At 34.5% G+C, this 20670-nt stretch overlaps 1 protein-coding gene across 1 annotated transcript; it reads left to right on the top strand.

Annotated features, from left to right (window-relative positions):
* Window positions 1-4597: 4597 nt before the first annotated feature.
* On the top strand, window positions 4598-19150 carry LOC117119214 (general transcription factor 3C polypeptide 3-like). The gene is made up of 19 exons (XM_033264023.1): window positions 4598-4784; window positions 5586-5742; window positions 6355-6417; window positions 6995-7174; window positions 7634-7710; window positions 8450-8564; window positions 8969-9135; window positions 9650-9737; window positions 10735-10882; window positions 11505-11698; window positions 12320-12562; window positions 13161-13331; window positions 13790-14034; window positions 14585-14677; window positions 14813-14914; window positions 15537-15615; window positions 16133-16257; window positions 17317-17404; window positions 18338-19150. Exons 1-19 carry the CDS (start codon window positions 4698-4700, stop codon window positions 18514-18516), a joined length of 2601 nt encoding a protein of 866 aa, XP_033119914.1. The 5' UTR covers window positions 4598-4697; the 3' UTR covers window positions 18517-19150.
* The last annotated feature ends 1520 nt before the right edge of the window (window positions 19151-20670 follow it).

Raw genomic sequence — 20670 nt, 5'->3', positions numbered from 1 at the left:
CTCAATGTAGTTTTTAGGCGTTTTTAGTAGCATGTAACTCTTCTCGTGTCAGCTACAAAACGTGCCTGGATCTGGGGTAACATTAACAGGGACTGAATTGGTGCTGGCCAAAATACTGTACATTTCGTTAAATCCCCGGTCAACGATAAAAAGTGGCTCCATACTAACGATTAAGGCTAAAACGTATATCTCCTAAAACTATAATTTCCTGTGAATTGAGAAACTTACTTTTTTTTATTCTAGAGGTCGAAACGGTTCACCTGTTTCAACGACGAAGCTTGATTACCAACTACCAATGACGTGTAGAAGCTTTTGTTGGTACACCATCCCAAGAGTTCCCCTTACTTGTTTTCTTCAAAAAGTAGGGCATCATGGTGAACAAGTAGTCTTGTTAGTGTTATAATAATAATAATAATAATAATAATAATAATAATAATAATAATAATAATAAAATATAATAAAATATAATAATAATAATAATAATAATAAAAATTATTATTATTATTATTATTATTATTTTAGTATTATTATTATTTATTATTATTTTTTTTTTTTGTCTGTTAGGCCTATAGCGGATTTAAAATGATGAAATAATGGTGGTGATTGACGCACGGACAGGATCTAATTCTGGAAGTGCGTTTATTTACATCACCAATTGTTTCTTCGAGTAATGTGTATTATTTTAATTTTGCGTAGGGAAAATTTTTTTATCGTATCGTATCTACTTTTAGCAAGGTGTGAAATTAGTCGTGTGAAAGCGACGAATCTCCGCCCGAAAAAGAGTCAACATTAGCCTGGGTGGGGGGATTTTAGTTTTCTAGACGCCTCTTAATATTCTCTGAGGCGTTTTGGGGAATCAATAATTTTTTCCCTTCTTTATTTTTTTCGATCTCTCCAACCCCTTAAATCCACCCCGGATCTCGATAGGGAAATATCGGAACAAAATAAATATTCATTACATTTCTTTCGGTCCGAAATTTTCTTGTAGTCCTCAACCATTAGTAGTCATTTTGATAAGCGCATCCAATGTTGGCGCTCGCGGAAGGTGGAAGACATCGACTTCTACCTTTGAGCAGCACTAGGCCTACAGTGTATTTCCATATTGTGATAATCCCTATCCTTAAAAGTCAGTCTCACAAGTTTCGAAAGACTAGGGGTTAAGCCTATATTATTAACTGTCCCAGGCATGGGTTTGAATAGGACTAGCCTACTATAAAGAACAAATACTCAGTGTCAACCGACGAGCTGTTTATCATACTTGTAAATGGACTTGAATCCCTATAATATTGATTTAAGCTCTATCTTTAAACACGGTCGTTAAGTCATATACTAAATTGCTGATTCATAAAAGGCCAAGTATGCAGTGTATTTCATCATAAATTAGTTTTTTTTTTAGCTGTTGTTGTCCTCAGTGACTTTACAATTTACCATTTTGGTTTTGCAACCTGTTTTATAAATACCAGTGTCTCCCCAATTATAGAAAATATTGGTGGGTATATAAACAATACAAATTTCCATATGCCTTGATCAGCATACAAGTCATTTACAACCTCCGAGTAAACCTCAAGCAACCCAATGCAAAACATATTATCGAACAAAACAGTAACAACGAGTAAACAACTTCAGTGGCGGCACAAGTGGGGGGTGGGGAGGGAGAAGGCGGGCTTAAGCCTCCCTCCATCGGTCTGGTCAAGCCTTCCCCCTCCCCGCCCATCGACTAAAGCTCGTCGGCAGTCGTACCGAAAGCTCGTCGGGCAGTCGGACCGAAAAAAAAATAGGCCTAGTTTTTCCATCTCAGCCGTTTAAGGCCATCTTACTTGTCTAGAAGTCCCATTAAAAAAAAATCTCATTTTGGGAGGAGGTGACACCCCCTCCCATACTCACCCCTGCTCAGGCCCTTGGCTATAGTTACACCCAAAAATACTTAGCCTCCCTCACCCCCAAGTCGGACATCTTAGCCCCCCATAAATTATATTCTAGAGCCGCCACTGGTCCTACCGCTTCATGAGTGGGGCCTTTGCTGGCATTGTATCTGCTAGAGCCCACAACTGACTGTAGTGTCCAGAGGAACAAGTAATAGTAATTATATTATTATTATTTACAGTTACATAGAGCATAATGTGCAGTGCCACATGCGTTTTATATCAAATTATATACGGTAAACAAAAAGCATATGATGACAACATCAATATATAAGCTTTTTGATCCCCAAATACATTTAATATAAATCTTGGGCCACTCAGTCTCTCCACCAAAAAAAACCACCTTATTTTAAGAATTATAATTGAGCTTCCCAAGTGACCTTCGCGCACTGCCACCACCTCCCCCATTTAAAGAAAAAATACGCTACCATTCCGGTGTTTAAATAATAGCACAGCTTACGACGTGCGGATCACTTTCTCTTCGAGTCGTCTAATGACCTTGAAAATAATAATACTATACTAATACCATACTATAAGGTAACCAAATAGATTGATTGTTTTAATAACCTACTAATATAGATTTGTTTTATGTTGGAATTATCTGATAAATAAATGAAATTAAGTGAAATGAAATTAAATATTGTCAATTCGATACTACGAATATGCTACTCTGAAACATGCTAAGGCCAATCTTCATAAAAGGACCATTGTTTTTTATGGTCCAATCGAATATCCGAATCATGCATTGTTTTGATAGATTTTAACATTATTATAATGTCTTTACATATATTATTATTATTATTATTATTATTATTATTATTATTATTATTATTATTATTATTATTATTATTATTATATGGTTTTATATGGACATAGAACATTTTTTTTGCCAAAGACAACTCAATAGTGTTGGCAGCAGAGTTTTAAATTTACTTGTACTTAACTCTTCTAATTAGATGCCCCAGAGTCACTTCAGGTTATTTTCCATGCCAATGGAATCCCCGTCATGTTCAAAATGAATTTGAGAAAGCATATGATTGATGGTCTCATTCATAGGTGTACTTGTTTCTGATATTCATATAAAAAACCCAAAGTTTTTGCTATTTCTGCTAGGCCTATTTTGACTATAGATTAAAGTTGCAAAAAGATTCTTAAACCCTATTTGATCAACGTGCCTTTGAAAAAGTAAAATGTATAGATTTTTTTCCTAATCTTTTTCTGTTTTTTTCTTTCATGGATGTATAATACTCACTTACGGAAGCGTATTGCTGCCAACTAAAAAATAAAAATATTTATCTCGTACGATTATTATCTCGTACGTACGAGATAAAATGTCGTACGTACAAGATATTAACCTGTGCGTACGAGATATTATCTCGTAATTACGAGTTAAGTACCTCGTTATTACGAGATATTATCTAGTACTGTAGTAAAAAGGTTGAAAAAAAAGAAAAGAAAACTATGTGTAATACATAATTAAAACTGAGTAATTTCGAACGTATTCTTTTTACATGAAATCCAAAAAAAAAAAAAAAAAAAAAAAAAAGTGAGTCCTCCCCAGGAAAATTTTGATTCCTTGGTGGTGGAAAATCAGCTTTCCCGACTTCTGAGATGTCTATTGATAAGCTCTTCAAAATTCACGGTTTCCCCTGGTTAAAAACAATTCCATGAATCGATAAACCCAGAGAGTAAAGGGGCCCGGGTTCCTCTGAGAAAATTTCAATTTTTAGGTGACGGGAAATGAGCTTTTCGAATTCTGAGGTGTTTTTTAATATTAAAAATTCAAGGTTTTCCCCTGAGTGGCTGCATACATAAATCGCAAAGAGAAAACCAGGGATTCTCCAGCGAGAGCATTTTGATTCCTAGAAATGCGGGATATGATCTCTCCCGACTTATGAACTGTCTTTTAATGACTTTTAAGTTATTCAAAATCCATGGTTTTGCCCCTCTTGAAAAAAGATTCATGAATCAATGAACCCCGAAGAGAAAAGGCGGATTCGGGTTCTTCCCGGGAAAATGTTGATTTCTAACTGGCGGGAAATTAGCTTTTCCGACTCCTGAAGCATCTTTTAATGACTTTAAGTAAATTTTTTCAGATTCTTACTACGGTAAAATAGGCTTATTATGTGTGTAGCGGTATACACATACATTTATGTAGTCTTTTTTCCATGAATTGATGAATCAAAAAAAAAATAAATAAATAAAATAAAGAAATGGGGGTCGGGGTTAGACCAGGGAACAATGAACACTGTTCCCTGGTTAGACAGTAGAACACAATTACAATTTATTCAGGAAAAGTTTCCTGAAAATTGTGTTAGAAGTGCCGTATCCAGAGCTATTGGGATAGTTGGAACAGTCCCACACAATTTTCTAATGGGTCCACAAATAGAATGGTTGCAAGTTTTTAAAAAATGGGTCCAAATTATGCAATTTTATGCATAAAATGAATCCAGTTTCTGAAAGTAATGGGTCCAGATTTCTCATATTTAGCCTAACTCTAATGCAATCTGCCTTATGCAATTTTATGAGTAAAATTGGTCCACTTTTAAGAAAATAAGTCTATAATATTTTGAAGTTATACGTAAAGTGGGTCCACCCTATTGTCCAGCACTGTTTGAAATTCTGGCTACGGCATTGTTTATAAGTATAAATTATAATATGTTAAAGTTCAAATGTTTCCGCAAATTGTCAAAATTGTGTTACCGACGACTGGCGACGTAGGCTATCATTCTACACCAAAACAGAGAATTCAGCAAAACATGTTTTGACGGCGGCATGTCTCGTTACGATGTGGATGAAGGGGAATTGTTGAGATATTTGCGTGGTGAAATAACATTTGAACAGTGGTCTGATGGACATAAGGTATTTATTTTTATATTTTGACTGATTTCTGAAAACATTGTTCTACAATTACACTGTAAATGGTACCTAACAGTGTGGTGATTCCTAGGCCTGTCTGTGCAAAACTTAGCTTAGGTTTGTTTATTTCAGTAAACTGTACCTAAGAAATAGACCGGACGCCGGTATACTGTCTTGGGAGATGCCGTCCTGTCTTGGGCCCAGGGCCTGGCTTAGCAATGGAAAATTGATGGGATCAGGTGCGATCCATGGACCGTGTGTGTAAGTTCTTAATGTTCCAACCCTAACCCATTGGAGAAGACATGTCATGGATGGATGGATCGCACCTGACTGATATGATCCAATTTTCGGCAGATGCGTAGCTAGACCCCTAGCTAGGCCTAGAGAACATTAATATTGCAGGCTGAAGTGTTAAATTCAAGGGGCGGGGCGAAAAAAATGAAAAATTATATTCTAAAATTATATTCAGTAATGCCAATGGCATTTTGAAAAATAAGGATTTGACCAAATCTTTATATATATCCAATGCAGTTATGCAGCAATTACGATTCTGCGCACCTATTTTCCTGATATTTGAGATATCCTCCACGCAATTAACAAACTTTACAAAGAGTCTTCTGGTACTATACCATTATCAATAAATTTTGTCCCTACCATGATGAGGCTGAGATGGTATATAGGCCTAGATGACCTGTGAAAGTCCCTTCCTGGAACCCCTCTATTTCAAATTCCTGGATCTGCCTCTGGGCTGGGCTCATAAATTGATTGTTGTTTAAAATAAAAACTTGATTTTCTCAACTTCAGTTGAAGGAATTACTGGAAGATGTGGATAGGTTAGAAGATGATACAACAGGCACTGATGAGGCCACAACTAGTGGTGAACAAGAGCAACAAGATGTCCCCAGTAGTGATGACAGTAATGAGGAGGATGACAGAGCAACAGGGTCATCTTATGCAGTTGGTAATAATCACATGTTCCTCTGATAAATTGATTGTTAGTAATTGAAATGTCAAGAATTATGTTTCATGGGTGCCGCTTACTACTGCTGTAACATCGGCGCTGGTTCCTGCTGCTCCCCGCCCTGGGCTGGGTTGGTAGAATCAAGTCTTCTTGGATAAGGACTTAAAATGGACAACAAGTGAACAAATCTGGCTTTTGTACACTTTAACGAATCCATTGCATCTATATTGGAAGATTAGGAGTACCGGACTTACCCCAATTCTATTGTTCATTTCTACCCCCTGTTGTTGTGGAATGAATTGAACATGTAGCTACTGTAAATAAGTGCCTCCTTATGGTGGCTAGGTAGTCAGGGACCACACCCATACGTAATTCAGCACAATAATGCTGTTAGCTGCGTGTTACGGTATTCTCTTACCTTTAACTGCATCCCCATTGTACTAATCATAAAGTCATGTTGGGTATGTGTTCTTGAAATGCCGCAACATTTGTTTTCAAATAGATCTCTAGTAAACTGTGCAAGGCTCGTTCGACACTGGTGCAAAGCGGAAAAAAAAAAATCATGTTTGACATGACTACTTAACAACACTTTTAAAACATATTGTTTTGTAGGTGATGAAGCAATGACATCAACAGGAATTGTTGGAGAGGATTCGTTTACCTTAGGAGCACCAGGTATGTGAATTGCTAACGTATATCAATTGTATTGACTTTAAGGCTTGTATTTAGTTGTGTGAATCAACACCATATCATTAATTTTTTATATTCAGTATTTCAAACGGAGGCTCCTTACAAACACAGCCTTTAGCATCCAGGAGCCTCCATCATTTAGTGTAATATAATGTGATTTTAGATTTATATAACGCATTACCGAAACTGGTACCAACTACTCTCGTCTGTCCGCAGCAACGGCTGAATGCACCAGTACACCGTGTTAATCCCTATTTACAGTCACTATATTAAGCCTCCTGCACCAATCACCATACTGCTGAGGATTGAACTTGTACAGTATAAAGAAATAAGAAATAAATAAATAAAGGCAATCAATGATAATCTTATAGAGATTGCTAAAATAATAGTAAAAAAATAAGAAATAAATAAATAAAGGCAATCAATGATAATCTTATAGAGATTGCTAAAATAATAGTAAAAAAATAAGAAATAAATAAATAAAGGCAATCAATGATAATCTTATAGATATTGCTAAAATAATAGTTTTGGAATATGGATATCACATTTTTTTATTCGCTAGGGGACAATGCATATGAGATTGAATTAGAAATGGAAAAAGAGAAACGTAAAAAGAAGAAAACACGATTCCATAACCGCTTACCGAAAACTCTCAGAGGTCTAATGGGTGAAGCAAACTTATGTTTTGCACGTGGGGCAAGAGAGGACGCAATCAAGATGTGCCTGGAAATAATTCGCGAAGGTTAGTGATAGTTGTTGTTTTATTAAATTTTTAGCTAATACCAGGGTCTTGGGACTTTGTGCAGCGTTGGCTCCAGAAGTTCACCAATGACAGGCCGGGGTGGTCCAGCACGTCTGACAGGGGAGTGGCAAAATAATGTTTGGATCAGCAAATGAATATTTTGAGTCTGGTCGGAGCTCTCTTAGGAGGACGTGCGCCCCACCGCGCACCCACTAGATAGCAACAGGCAAGCACTTGAGTGTGTAAGTGTCATCCTGGCTCAGTACATTTCTTTTATAATTCTCCTGAAGACGATTGTAGCAACTCAATCAAAACGTCAAGATATTTTCAACCAGCAGCAACAATTCTTCTCAGGACTATCTATGTGGTGTACTGCAAGCATTAATATATACTTTAATTTGCCATGCAAACCTTCAAACAGTATTTTTTTTACACTTTCTTTTTTTGTTTTAATTTCAGCTCCAAGGAGTTATGAACCTTATCACTTACTTGGAATGATGCATGAAGACCAAGGAGATAACGAAAAGGCTCTGCAGGTTGAACTCATAAATATTGCTATACCAAACTACTGAGAGTAATTGTTAAAAGATGTAATAAATAGTGCCAACTACAGTTCATTCCCATCACTAATCATGGCCCTAGTGTAGTTACATAGCACATCATCTTTTGCAAATGCATTCAAGTTAGTTAAAGCCAGGCTCTGGAGGAAAAAATAATTGATATGTTCTCCAATATTTAAAAAAATAGGGTGGGGGATGTTTAAAAATCTGTAATTCATTAAGCACTCTCGCATTTTTGTCAGCTATGCTTCTTTCGTCTCAAAAAAGTCAATTTACAACATACTGCATCAACATATTTTTTTTTCCTCCAGTGCGTGGGTTTCAGTTGTTAGTCCCAATGGACTTGTGCATGTTAGAGAATGGTAGATTGTGAATTGCTTGTAAATCCAGGCACATACTGCGAAGATGGTCAGCGGTCAACTAGGCAATTGAGAATGTCACACAGCATGTATAGTATTATTGTTATAGGTGGAATTCTTGACTTTTGTACAACCATTGTATGTGCCCGGCTTGTGTGTACACAAAAATCACCATCATGATCGCTGTGCGAGAAAAAATTTGTACGATAGTACTTAGCTATGAGTTCATCCATGTGCATTGCAAATATTCAGTATAGTATATTCAACATGGTATTTCTTTAAAATTGCCTTGCAGAATAATAGCAAAACCCAGTTGAATGCTTAGTGCTTATATTTTTTTTATATTTGCCATTCAGTTCCTATTAATAGCTGCCCATCTACACCCAAAAGACACTGATGAATGGGTGAAACTTGCAGAGATGTGTCTAGAACAGAATGATACAAGACAGGCTATTAACTGCTACACTAAAGGTAAGGAAGTACCATATCTTGGTAATGATAAAGAAGGTTAGGGTTGGCAATAGTTAAGCACACTTACCATTACCGAGATATTGTACAGTACCAATATTCCTAGCCGCTGCCTATCAAATAAGTGAAGATTGCACTTTGAAACTTCGAATTTCAGATAAACATGAGCTCCCTCTAAATGTAATTTTTTCATGTATTATCTTGTTCTCCCTAGACTTAATAATGATCTTGCATATTTACCTTGAACAGAATTTGTTGTCAAATATTTAACAAAAAAAAAAAAAAAACAGGAGTTAAATTCTTAATGCCTTCTGGCCATTTAACACTTCTGGGCCAAAACTGAGCAGTGACAACAAAACTGTGGAATGCCAGTTCGATAACTGTTACATTTTGCATTTGTGTTACAGCATTGAGGCAAAACCAGCAGAACATTGGTCTTCAATGGCAACGAGCAAAGTTGTATGAGAAGATTGGCGATCACAAAAAGGCCATTGAGTCGTACCAGAAAATTGTTGATCTATTGCCAATAGAACAAGGGGAACAGTGTTTACAGATTGCAAGGGACATGGCTAGGGTATGTCTTGTATTAACAGCTTTCAGGTTGACCAATAATTTTATTATTTATTATTTAGAGTTTACAATGTGAGGAAATCTAGAAAAAAACATTTAAATACAACATGTGTTGAATTCGATCCCTTAATATCAGCGGGTACTGCAATTGTCTTTTTGTCTCATCTCGTCTCGTCTGTATTCTGGCTTCATTTGTTTTGTTTAGCTGGTCCGTCACAAGATTTGATTTTAAATTTTTTCGGGCAGTTGCCTTCTTCCTTTGCTTTTTCTTTTTTCCCCTTCGAAAAAATAATATTTTTCAAAATATGTTTCATACATTGTACCCATTAACTTAGAGGAAGAAATTAAATGTTTCAATTGAAAAACAAAAAAAGGATTTTTATTTTATTCATTAATTCTAGGCCTGATGCATTGGCAAACCTTACAGGGTGCTTTAAACTTTATTGTAGTTCACTTTATGCTATGCATCTTTCCTTGAAGTTTGAATGAAATATAACAACAGGTGTTTGTTTTAATAGAGTTGCCACTTGAATAAGGATGTACACTCGGCCATTAACATTCTGGAACAAGCAGTCTCCAAGCATCCATCTCTGATCACATCTGAAGGTTAGTAGACTGCATTTGTCCAAAGTGTACTAGCTATAACACATAGCGTTAATGATAATACTGGAACGCTAACTCGAAGGCATTCGATGTTCGAAATACGCAGAGCTGTGTGTCCGTACCATCCAAGATGGCTGCCTGCGTAGTCAGCACTCTAATTGTTTAATAGCTCTATGGTATAACATAAAAGCAAACCAGTAAGTGGATGTATTTCCACACTATAATAAACTCCTGCTCGACCAAGTTTTAGTATATGTTTCAATGCATAACTTTATTGAAAAGCATTGGTGACTTTTTTTTAATAAAGTAATTTTGCGCTGTGAAAATGGCTTGGTTTCCCAACCTCGATGTCAGAGATTCAATCCTTTGCTGTGCATTTTGCTTGTGTCTTTGAGCAAGGTACTTTATCTACATTGCTTCAGTCTGCAAATTGCTGGGGGTAACCTGCGGTGAACCAATCATACTCTCACTTGCCTCTCGCTAATTGAAACTGGGCATAAGCTCCAGCCCATATGAGCCCTGTGGCTTGGCAATTATTGAATAAATACTTAATTTTGACCTAATGGAAGCATTTTAAACTTTTTAAATATAGACTCAACAAAGTTTGATCAAACTTTATTTGATAATGTGCTGTATGACTTTTAACTGACATGGAAAGACATAATTTGTTTGATCAAATAATATTATCTGAACCAAGTACATAGTCTTCAAGGGTGGACTGCTAGTTTACACTAAAAAGGGATCTGAACCATGTGACTTTCTAGGGCCACATTCAGGCTCCCAATGTAAAACATCTAGTAATGTAAGGTAACAACAGTTGTGCACCAGCTAGTTGAGTACATACAGTACTGTCTCTAGATACTGTCTCTCAGACTTCTTCTAACAAAGTTCAGCATTGGAGAGAAATATGTCTGTCAAACTGAACAAATAAGATGTGATTTGTTTGATCAGATATCTGAAGCCAGTACATCTGTACCTAATTTTCTTTTTAAAATGGCAGATGTGAATATGTTGGCTGAACTACACATATGTCAGAAGCAGCACCAACGGGCGTTACAAGTGATCTGTGATCATTGTGGTGTGCAGATGACCTCACGTGACTCTACCGCCATCATGGAACAAATCACCCAAGCCGAGACTGACTCGGGGTAAGTGATAATAACATATCCATCTTATATAGCGTATCATTCCAAAACTTGTATAATGCTTAATGTTTAATACCCTGCATAAGCTTGAATTTATTACCCCCATCAAGGAGGTTATGTATTCACCGCTGTCTGCTTGTCTGTCTGTTAGCAAGATTACGCAAAACTAATAAATGAATCATCATAAAATTTGGTGTAAATGGTACATAATATTCAAGGAAGAGAGGATTCAATTTTGTGAAGAAAAGGTCAAAGGACAGTATGAAAATCATGGAAATTCCATTTTTAAAATTTATTTTTTTATTACCAATTCAACACAAAAATGAATATACACAATGGATAAAATTGCCTGCAGAGCGTTTGAGCAAGACTTGGACAAGGCCCAACATCAATGGTGGTCCACTCAGATCTCCAGGTCAAATGATAAAATAATACCGAAAAAATTTAAAACAATATAAAAAGCATGAATTAAATATAAAATTAGCAAGAGGGCTTTCATTTTTCAATAAATTTTACTTTAATGTTTTTTTTTAATAATACTCCAAAAGATCTTCTATACCTCATGTTGATTAATATTATAATATTGTTGTTTCCCGTATTCACATTTAGATTGTTGTTTTTATAGATCAGAAGCTCCATCAGTAGATGTGATGGTTCCCGAGGAATTACCGATCGATCTGAGAGTGAAGCTTGGCGTGTGCTTAATTTATGCGAAATATCTGCAGGCATCGAGGGCAGTATTGCATGATTTGTTTGACCAATCAGTAGATGACTTTGGGGATCTGTTTTTTGATGTTGCAGAGGCTTACCTTGAAGTTGGTAAATATTCAATGAAGTGTATTAAGCCCTGTCCACTATCAAATTGTATTTGACCTGTGACATGCCTAAATATGGTCATGATGACATCACATCATCACCATAATATAGGCACATCATAACTATATATGGACATATTGCTATATTTTACTGTTGAAATAAGAGTGAATTTTAAGGATGGGCAAGTGATTAATTAAGGCTCAATTACCTGTAGTTAAATGTACCAGATGCAGAGGAACAAGTGACTGACAGACTAGAATCAACATTGTCGGTGACTGTTGGATCATTCCAGCATGGAGGTATAAAAATTCCAGGTGGTTGATGATGTTGACTGGCCTTAAACTGTCATCAGAACCGGTCACAGTTAGAAGTTTGAGTACCATTTCAGGTTTCATGGTCATAAATTTTCACACCTGAGCCCCACCCATAGTGGGACTGAATAGGTCTAAACCCTCCTTTTCTGGAATTCTCTTCCTGGGGCCTCGTTATTTTGAATTTTTTGAGCCGCCACTGGGTACCTTGTGGGTTAATAAATGTCAGTGCCTTGATTGCAGTTACATTGCAGAAAAATAAAAGTACTATCATTTAACCAACAATAAGATTGACATAATTTTATTTCTATAGGTTGTTTCAACGATGCAAAACCTATTATTGCAACTCTAGTACAGAGCGAGGGGTACAATCTTGCCGCAGTGTGGCTTCGGTATGCAGAGTGTCTGAACTCATTAGAAGAAAAAGAGCATGCTGCAAGTGCATATAGGCGCGTACTGGAACTAGCGCCCTCGCACATCGATGCTCGCTTGGCGCTATCTGCAATTGAACAGCAGCTTGGTAGATCTCAAGCAGCCCTTGATGTCCTCTCTCACGGTATTGTAAAATCTTCTTTTGTATTTTAAAAGTTCAACATTTTAATTTGGCAAGTATACCTTTTAGGGTAAACCTTCCAACTGACCTGGAGAGAAGGCCTGTATTCAGGGAACCTCTTAACAAATAGAATACTGTACAACAACAAACAGGAAAAATCAATGCTTAAATAAAAAAGTACAAGCAACCAGCATTAAGTTGAATAAGTTATTTAATATATAATACATTATATATTCAAAATATAACATTTTTTGGATTTCAAAAATTACAATTAGCAGTGGTAGGAATAATAGTAACTTTAATTAATTTGAATACAATGCCAGAAGAAAGCAATTTTTTATACAATCTTTATTTGAAATTAAAGTTAAATTTTTACAATTTGTTTTTTTAATTTAATTTTTTTAATTTACAAATTCTTCTTATTGCGAATTAACTTTTTTTTATTTTTGTATGGATGTGTGCATTTTTATAATATAATAATTAATAATTCTGAATTTGAATGTTCATTAAATAGTTAAAAACATTGTAATACATTTACATTGATTGGATAGAAAACTTAAACGCTATAGTTACAATTTCGATGATTCTTATTGGTTGACAGAAACACAGATGGAGGATGAGGATTCGTCAACAGAAAAAGACATACAGCTGATCCACCAGAAGTGTATGTTGTTGTACTCCCAAGGTGATATGCGCATGTTTGCTAAGCAAGGACTCAGAATGATGGCTCATCACTTCTCTGATACTTTTTACCACAACGAAAATATCTCAAGTAAGATTGAGTCACTTTTAAACTCTATGTCACAAAAACATGTGACATGCCTATATGGTTTTGATTTTGGTAGTTTTCATTTTTGTAGTTTAGTTGTCTCTCTCCACCCAAGAGTATAAATGGGTAGCTTGTAGGATGATGTGGCATTGAATGTATGAATCTGGTTTCTTAATATCGTTACACTATTGTTACAGTGGTTTACTGCAGTCTTTATACTAGTGTAGTTGTCCCAGATACAATCGGAAAGGCTCCCTGAAACGACCAAATCGATCAGAATCACCGAAAGTTGTCAGAAACCAATGCCAATGCCTGTATCGACATTAAATTACAGCACGACTAGCTCTTTGCAAAAGGCGCAGGATTAATCCTAATATTATTATCACATATTACTTGTCCATTAGCGGACTACATTTTCTTTTGTTTGTATATTATGCTTATTACTCTTAATTATACCACAGATGATTTGAAAACACGCAGAAAAATAAGAATGTTAAAATATCAACGTCACTTACGAATACTGACAGAGGCTGAGCCCTGTAATCTGATAGGGGACGACAGTCTGATCGCGAAAGAGGTCTGGTGGGAATTATTCAAGAAGGTATCGCAGGCCCTGGCAAGCTGTGGGGAGTTCACAGCGCTGCATCATCTGCTGTCGTCAGCCATGTGGTCAAATCAATATGCAAATCATCCACTAAAGTTGAAGGTGATTGTACTTCAGATTATGATTATGCAATCATTTTTTTTTTTTAACTTTCAAGACAATTTATCTTGTTAATATGATTGTTAACCAATTAGGTTTTTGAATAAACTCTCAAATATTTAATTAATCATTAAAATGGATTAAATAAGTTACATAATAAGATACACAGATCAAAACACTTTTGTTTTCTCTGTTTTACAGTAGTGGCGTATCTCGGCTGATAAGTAGTAAACGGATGTGGGGGGGGGGAGGGGAATGGTGGGTGCTCAATTCCCAGGAGTAAGCAAAAATCTCCTGGAATATGTGATGTTTATTTTTTTATTCTAAACATTATTAACATGTTATTGTAAGTATATTGTTGTGATTATATGGAGTTGAATTGCTATTTCTTTGTAAGCGTTATTTTTATTTTTAGGTGTTTTACCAAGTGTACTCTTATGTGTAATTATTTTTGTTGTTTAAATCTAAACAAGTTAAATAAGTTCATTAAATTATTATTAATTGTTATATAAATCTAAACAAAAATTTAAATCCAAATTGTTTTATTTTACAGGAAATTGGACATATGATGATATTTGCAGCATACCTCAGTGGTGATTTTCTAAACCAAAAAGCAAACTGGTATTTAAGAAATGCCTGCAGAAAGGTAAGTAGCAATGATAATCATTCAGTAATAATAAAATTATTATATATTAACTACAATACAAGTTATACGATGGTAACCACGTGAAGATAATTACATATAGGTTGATATATTGTTCGACCTTTGGGTATTATTCAGGATGGTGATTACACGCAGCCCTGGAATCTGCTGGGATTGATGATGGCCCAACATCATGACATGAAGTTCTTGATGCGGTTTTGTCTTCGTCTTACAATAGGGGTAAGTGAGGAGGAACGTCCAATATTTATATTTTAATTGTCATCACTCTTGTACATTTTAATACTGCTTGCTCCATGCATTCATAAGTAACATAAATTATAAATTATCTTTTTATATTATATATATTATAATTGATAACTTTTTCTAATTTAGATTTGGAACTCTGTCATACTTTCTTATCATGATACCAACTTCTTTCTGATTGGATAATTAAATCATTAAAATGTACATATTAATTAGGATTTCTTGTAACTTGTTACTGTGTCTCTTTTTATTATATTTTTATTTCTGCATATGCATGAATAACAGTGAAATATGTAATAAATGGCCTTGTCAATTTTTGGAGCAGTTAAACTTGCCTAAATCAACTTTGCCCTACTTGTAAATTTCTAAGTTGATCTAATTTTACATGCCAACTTTTTGCGTTTTCATTTAATTAGCAATCTGTAAAGTCGAACAATTTTTCACTGCCATTTTGGATTCAATTTAGGCAAGTTCAACTGTACTTAAATTCAGTGCACATCCAGATTGTAATTTCTTCTTAACTTCACTTGCAGATAAATACTTCATTATGTCAGAGTCTTGTTTATTTAATATAATATTAAGTTTAATTGATTTACAGAAATACCCTGACAGCTTTGCTCTTGCCCTGTTGAATGGTCACCATGCATTTCATAGGGGAAGTTACAAGCATGCACTAGGTAATTTCATGTAACATTTAGAACCCTTAATAATTAATTTCATTAATCAAATAATTAATTATATTTCTCTGCTTATTATTAAATAATTATTATTATTAATTACTGTAAAACCTCCAATCGATGCCCTTAATCTCTAGAAGAGCCCATCTCAAATTGAAGCCCCCTCTTTAGTTTGCAGAAGTAGCCTCAAAAAGAAGCCCATTTTCAAACAAACAAAATAACTTAAAAACACACTTGGACACAGTAGTTTAGGTAATTTAATGCCGGTTAATACACTCCATGATACAAACTGATGTTACAGTGGCCCTATTTATTGGTTTATAGTAGTAATTCCTAAAATATACAGCATTCATTTTGAAAAGAAGTCTCCCTCTTTACTGTGCAAAAGTAGCCTCGAAAAGAAGGCCATCCAAAGATCCCTTAAAAACAGTAGCCCGGGGCTTCTATTCAAGGTTTTACGGTATGGCAACTAATATCATCTCAACTAGTGCTATTTTCTGCTTTCTTACTATTTTAGGCGAGTATGTGCGTGGGTACAAGATGGACCCAGACTCCGCCATGACAAACCTCTTCATCGCTCTAACATTCCTTCATATTGCCTGCCAAAAGTTTCCTACAAAGCGACATATGTTGATAATGCAGGTAAGATGCCATACAAAATTACTGCTAAATAAAAATTATTAAAATTTGATAAAAGTATTTCATCTTTAATTTAAATGTAGCCTAGCAATATGTAGTATGAGACAAACTGTGAAAATATGGTCCAATACATCATGGTTCAGTATTTCAAAGTGATGGTGAAAAATGTTAGTTTCAACAACTTATTAATTTGAGTTGATATTAGTTTAATTACAGGTTTTTGATTTATGGATTTGTTACTTGGTAGATTATTGATTGTTGGATTAATTTAATTTATTAAATAATTTGTCAATTTATTAATTCATTGATCGATCAATTTATTGATCTATTGATAGGTTGGCATTGTTCAATTGCTTCTTTTTTTAAATCCTGTTTAAAATTAAATTTTTGCTTTTTATATTTAAATTTGGTAGTTTGTAATTTTAAGCTTTTGTATAATTATTTCTAATGTATTTTGATTGGATTTGTCACTTTGTTTTAATTAAAAATGTGTTATATAAGTTATAATTATTATTATTATATTATTAATATTATTATTGGCTAAAGTTAGCCTTTCGTCTTTTGAGGTGTTGCTTATTGGGGCTTTGGCTCTCTTAAGTATACGGACTACATCGCTTAGTTCTTGGGCTTTTTCTTTAACATGCAAATTCAGTATTAGTAATTATTTCTTTAAAGGGTAAGTTTCGTGGTGCAACCACGAAATTCAGACCTTTAGTTAGTACTGTAGATGCTTGTGTAGACAAATCGTTTTCAGATACATTGACCCATCTAATTGGTCTATTTATTTATTTGTCAATTGATTGGTCAAATGATTGATTGATTTTTTAATTGGTCAGTTGATTGGTCAATGATAGGTTGGTCAATTGATTAGTTGATCGATACACTGATTGATTGATTGTCAAATTGATTGTTCAATTGGTGTTTTAATTCTTTGGTTAACATATTGATGGAGTGATTGAATAAATGATTGATTGATTTATTAATTGATTTGATAAGTATACTTGATTAAAACCCCAAATAGCAGATGGGATCTTTCATGTTCACTTTTTTTCTTTTACAAAGACAGTTGCATTTTTAAAAGAATATGAAAAGCTAAGAGGTGATACCCAAGAAACCAATTACAACATCGGTCGTGCAATGCATCACTTGGGTTAGTTACGTTCACAATTATTTGCTAAGAAAAATACAGTGACAAGTCAAGAAGTGACTCTTTAGCTTGATGTTTGCTTTCCAATCCCAGGGTCCTGGGTTCAAATCCTACAATGTTGATGGAGTGGAGCTGTAGCTTGGTGGTTAAGGTGCTTGCCTTCCAATCCCAGGGTCCTGGGACAGCAAAGATTATTTTTTTCTGACAACTGAAAAATAGTCTAAGCATCACATTATTATAAGCTGATAAGCTGGAAATCACTCTTAAGTATATATAATATTGATCTTTTTTAAGGAAATTATTGACAAAATCAAATCTACAAGAATAATATTTATAATAAAATATATTATTTTTCATATAAAAATATATTATTAAAATACAATTAGTGATTTTTTTTTTGTTTAAAAGTATTTTTATTTCGTTATATTTTATTGCAGAAGTTGTGCTTATAATTTTTTTTCTTAGCACAGTAGACCAGTAGATACACACACTAACTGGTTCTCAACCACTTCCATTGACAACACCATCTTCTGAACTTCAGAAAACTCAACCCGTTGCATTTGGACATGCACATTACACATCAAATTCAATTTTCAATAATTAAAAAGATAACCCTGGTCATCTTAAAACAAAACTTATGATGTAATTTGAGCTAAATTTCAAAATTATGTCATTTAATATTCATAAAACCAACTGCAATTTAATCACATGACCACAACTGAAGCTGATGCTTATACAGGCCAATTTTTGTAGTCTGGTTTATGGACTTAGAATTTAAAAAAAATACATTCTTGTACATCTCAATTAAGCTTCATTGCAAGAAATAAAATTGGTATCCTACTGTATGACAGTCAAACAGAGAATGAGTTATTTTAAATGTGAAATATTTTATGATATTATAACACTGAATTGTTATTCATATTCTTTTTTTTTCAGGTCTATTTCATCTTGCAATACATTTTTATAATACGGTCCTAGAAACAGCACCCTCTATAGTTGATGACAGAACATTTGATCTGCGCAGAGAAGCTGCGTTTAATCTATCGTTGATATACAGATCCAGTGGGAATGACGATCTAGCAAACCATATGTTGATGACACACATCGTGGTATGACACGCACAAGATGTTAAATGGTTTCAGTTTAAAAGACATTATGCACCCACATGGTTCAGTGGTTGAGCATTTACAGTAGCTTCAATTTAGTGGATATGGTTCGAGCCAGAAGCTGGTCATAATGTATTTGTCTTTTGGTTACTGTCTGTTCATCCAGATGGTTGGTCCTTTGTTTATCCAGATTTTTTAATGGTTGGTCCTTGATATCGTAGATTAATGTTTCAATGAAACATGTATGCAACAGTGGTATAGACAGTAGACTTACAGTCAAAGCAATGTAATGCATTGGGACTACATACAGGTGTCCCAAGTTGGAAGAAGTAATTTCCGGCAGATCTGTTATAAGCTTTCTCAGGACATCTAATTTTGTTTTGCTGCTTATGGTGATAACAAAAATAGACACTGACTTCTGTGAGACAAATGACAATAAAAGGTAATACAATAGTAAAAGCATGCAGATTTAATTAATTTGCTGGAGATGGGTTATTTTCCAGGACATTCTTGTCAGGAAGCAGACGGACGTCCTGATTTACTGGAGAGACTTGCAATTTGCGAGAGACTTGGGACCCACATTTTAGCAGTCTCAATGCTATTTAAAAAAGAAAAGTGTATGCTTTTCAGATTTTGAATTGAATAAAAATACATTCTCGAATTGTGTCAAAGTGTCCACATTTGTTTGCATAACTGTAGTCATATTATAGAGTTAATCTGTACATGTGTGACAGGGTAAAGACAGTTGCTACCTATCAAATCATCCAAAAGCCACAGTAGTGTAGTTGTTTAGGTTTTCTGGTGCACATTAAGATTTCCCCGATAGCAGAGCAAGAGTTGTATTTTGGTGCGTAACGCCATCCGAGGACCGTAGGCCTGGGCCGGGAAAGGTTTGGAAGGAGATGTCCCCCTCCCCAATGAGAACATTTTTTAAAATACTGTAAGCTGCTAGATGCTCATATAGGCACACTGATCTAAAGATTGTGTTTTTTGCATCTCATCGATGCCCAAACGATAAATTTTTTTTTATCCCCGACAAATCTCTACTAACTTCCCCGCCTTTCCTTTTTACTAATTTTTACTGCATTGTTTATGTTTTGTTGTTTATAACTATATATTATCAACTTTTAAAATTATTATTAATTATAACATATTTCATAAAAATTTTAAACTGACAATCACAAATAAAACTAGATAGACAGGTTCCAATTCCTAAAAAATATGATGCAATAGACATGTTTAAGTAGAAGCTGTTACGGTATTTTGACCCTACGGATTATAAACCTGGTGGATGCCAAGCAAAATTCTTTCATCTAAAGATCAAAATTGCGGATTTTATGTGAAAGTATCCACTTTTTCGAAAGACTATCATTCTGTATTTCAGTTAATTTTGGTCTAATCTATTCACTATAATTAGGTCCCAATTTATCCAAATATACGATTCTTTTAATCTAGGACACCAGATTGTATGGAATATGCATGTTTTTATTTGCTCAAATGGAACATTTGCCACAAAAGCCTGGCTGTTACATCTAGAACATTCAGTATAATCAGGTGATGATGCGAGAGATCCACTTTCTACGTAAATAAAAGTAATATGTAAGTTTTAATCTAGCGCTGTACACAACAAAGCTTGAGAGCACACTTCCACATTATTACCAGTCAGTTCCTTGTTTAGTGCTCGTTGGTAAACTAGTCAACACTGTAATTATTTTGTCCAACTACAGTACAAAGGCTTATGTGCTACAAGAACATTGCTAGTCATAAAGAAAGAAATACATTTCAATTTTGCAGTATATATTTTATTATAAATTTAACAACATATCAAACTCAAAATCTGTTTTGTAATATAATACAAGTGTCTTTATCATTTTCTTATATATTTATCAAATATAAAAAAATAAATATACAATAGAATTTTAAATGATTATATAATGGGAATACAAGTACAGTAATTATAACTTATGTTTAAATTATTATGTTATGTACAGTATACACAATGTAAAGTTACTGATTTTAAGTACTTATTATGAATGTAAATTATACATTCCATGCCAACTCAACAAATTTTTAGAAAATCTTGGCGGGGTACCGTCTCAGATTTTCTAGAAACACGGATATAATATGCAACAAACCAATTCCAAGTGATTTAGAACTACTACT

The sequence above is a fragment of the Anneissia japonica genome, unplaced genomic scaffold, assembly GCF_011630105.1.
Source record: "Anneissia japonica isolate Jap-2015-1 unplaced genomic scaffold, ASM1163010v1 scaffold287956_len95842_cov151, whole genome shotgun sequence".
Taxonomy (NCBI): Eukaryota; Metazoa; Echinodermata; class Crinoidea; order Comatulida; family Comatulidae; genus Anneissia; species Anneissia japonica.
This window is presented reverse-complemented; position numbering and strand designations above follow the sequence as displayed.

Coding starts and splice junctions, on each gene's coding strand:
- LOC117119214 (XM_033264023.1), top strand. CDS start 4,698: ATGTCTCGTTACGATGTGGATGAAGGGGAATTGTTGAGATATTTGCGT. Junction 7,711..8,449: donor ATAACGAAAAGGCTCTGCAG/GTTGAACTCATA, acceptor TTTGCCATTCAG/TTCCTATTAATAGCTGCCCA. Junction 14,915..15,536: donor GTCTTCGTCTTACAATAGGG/GTAAGTGAGGAG, acceptor ATTGATTTACAG/AAATACCCTGACAGCTTTGC.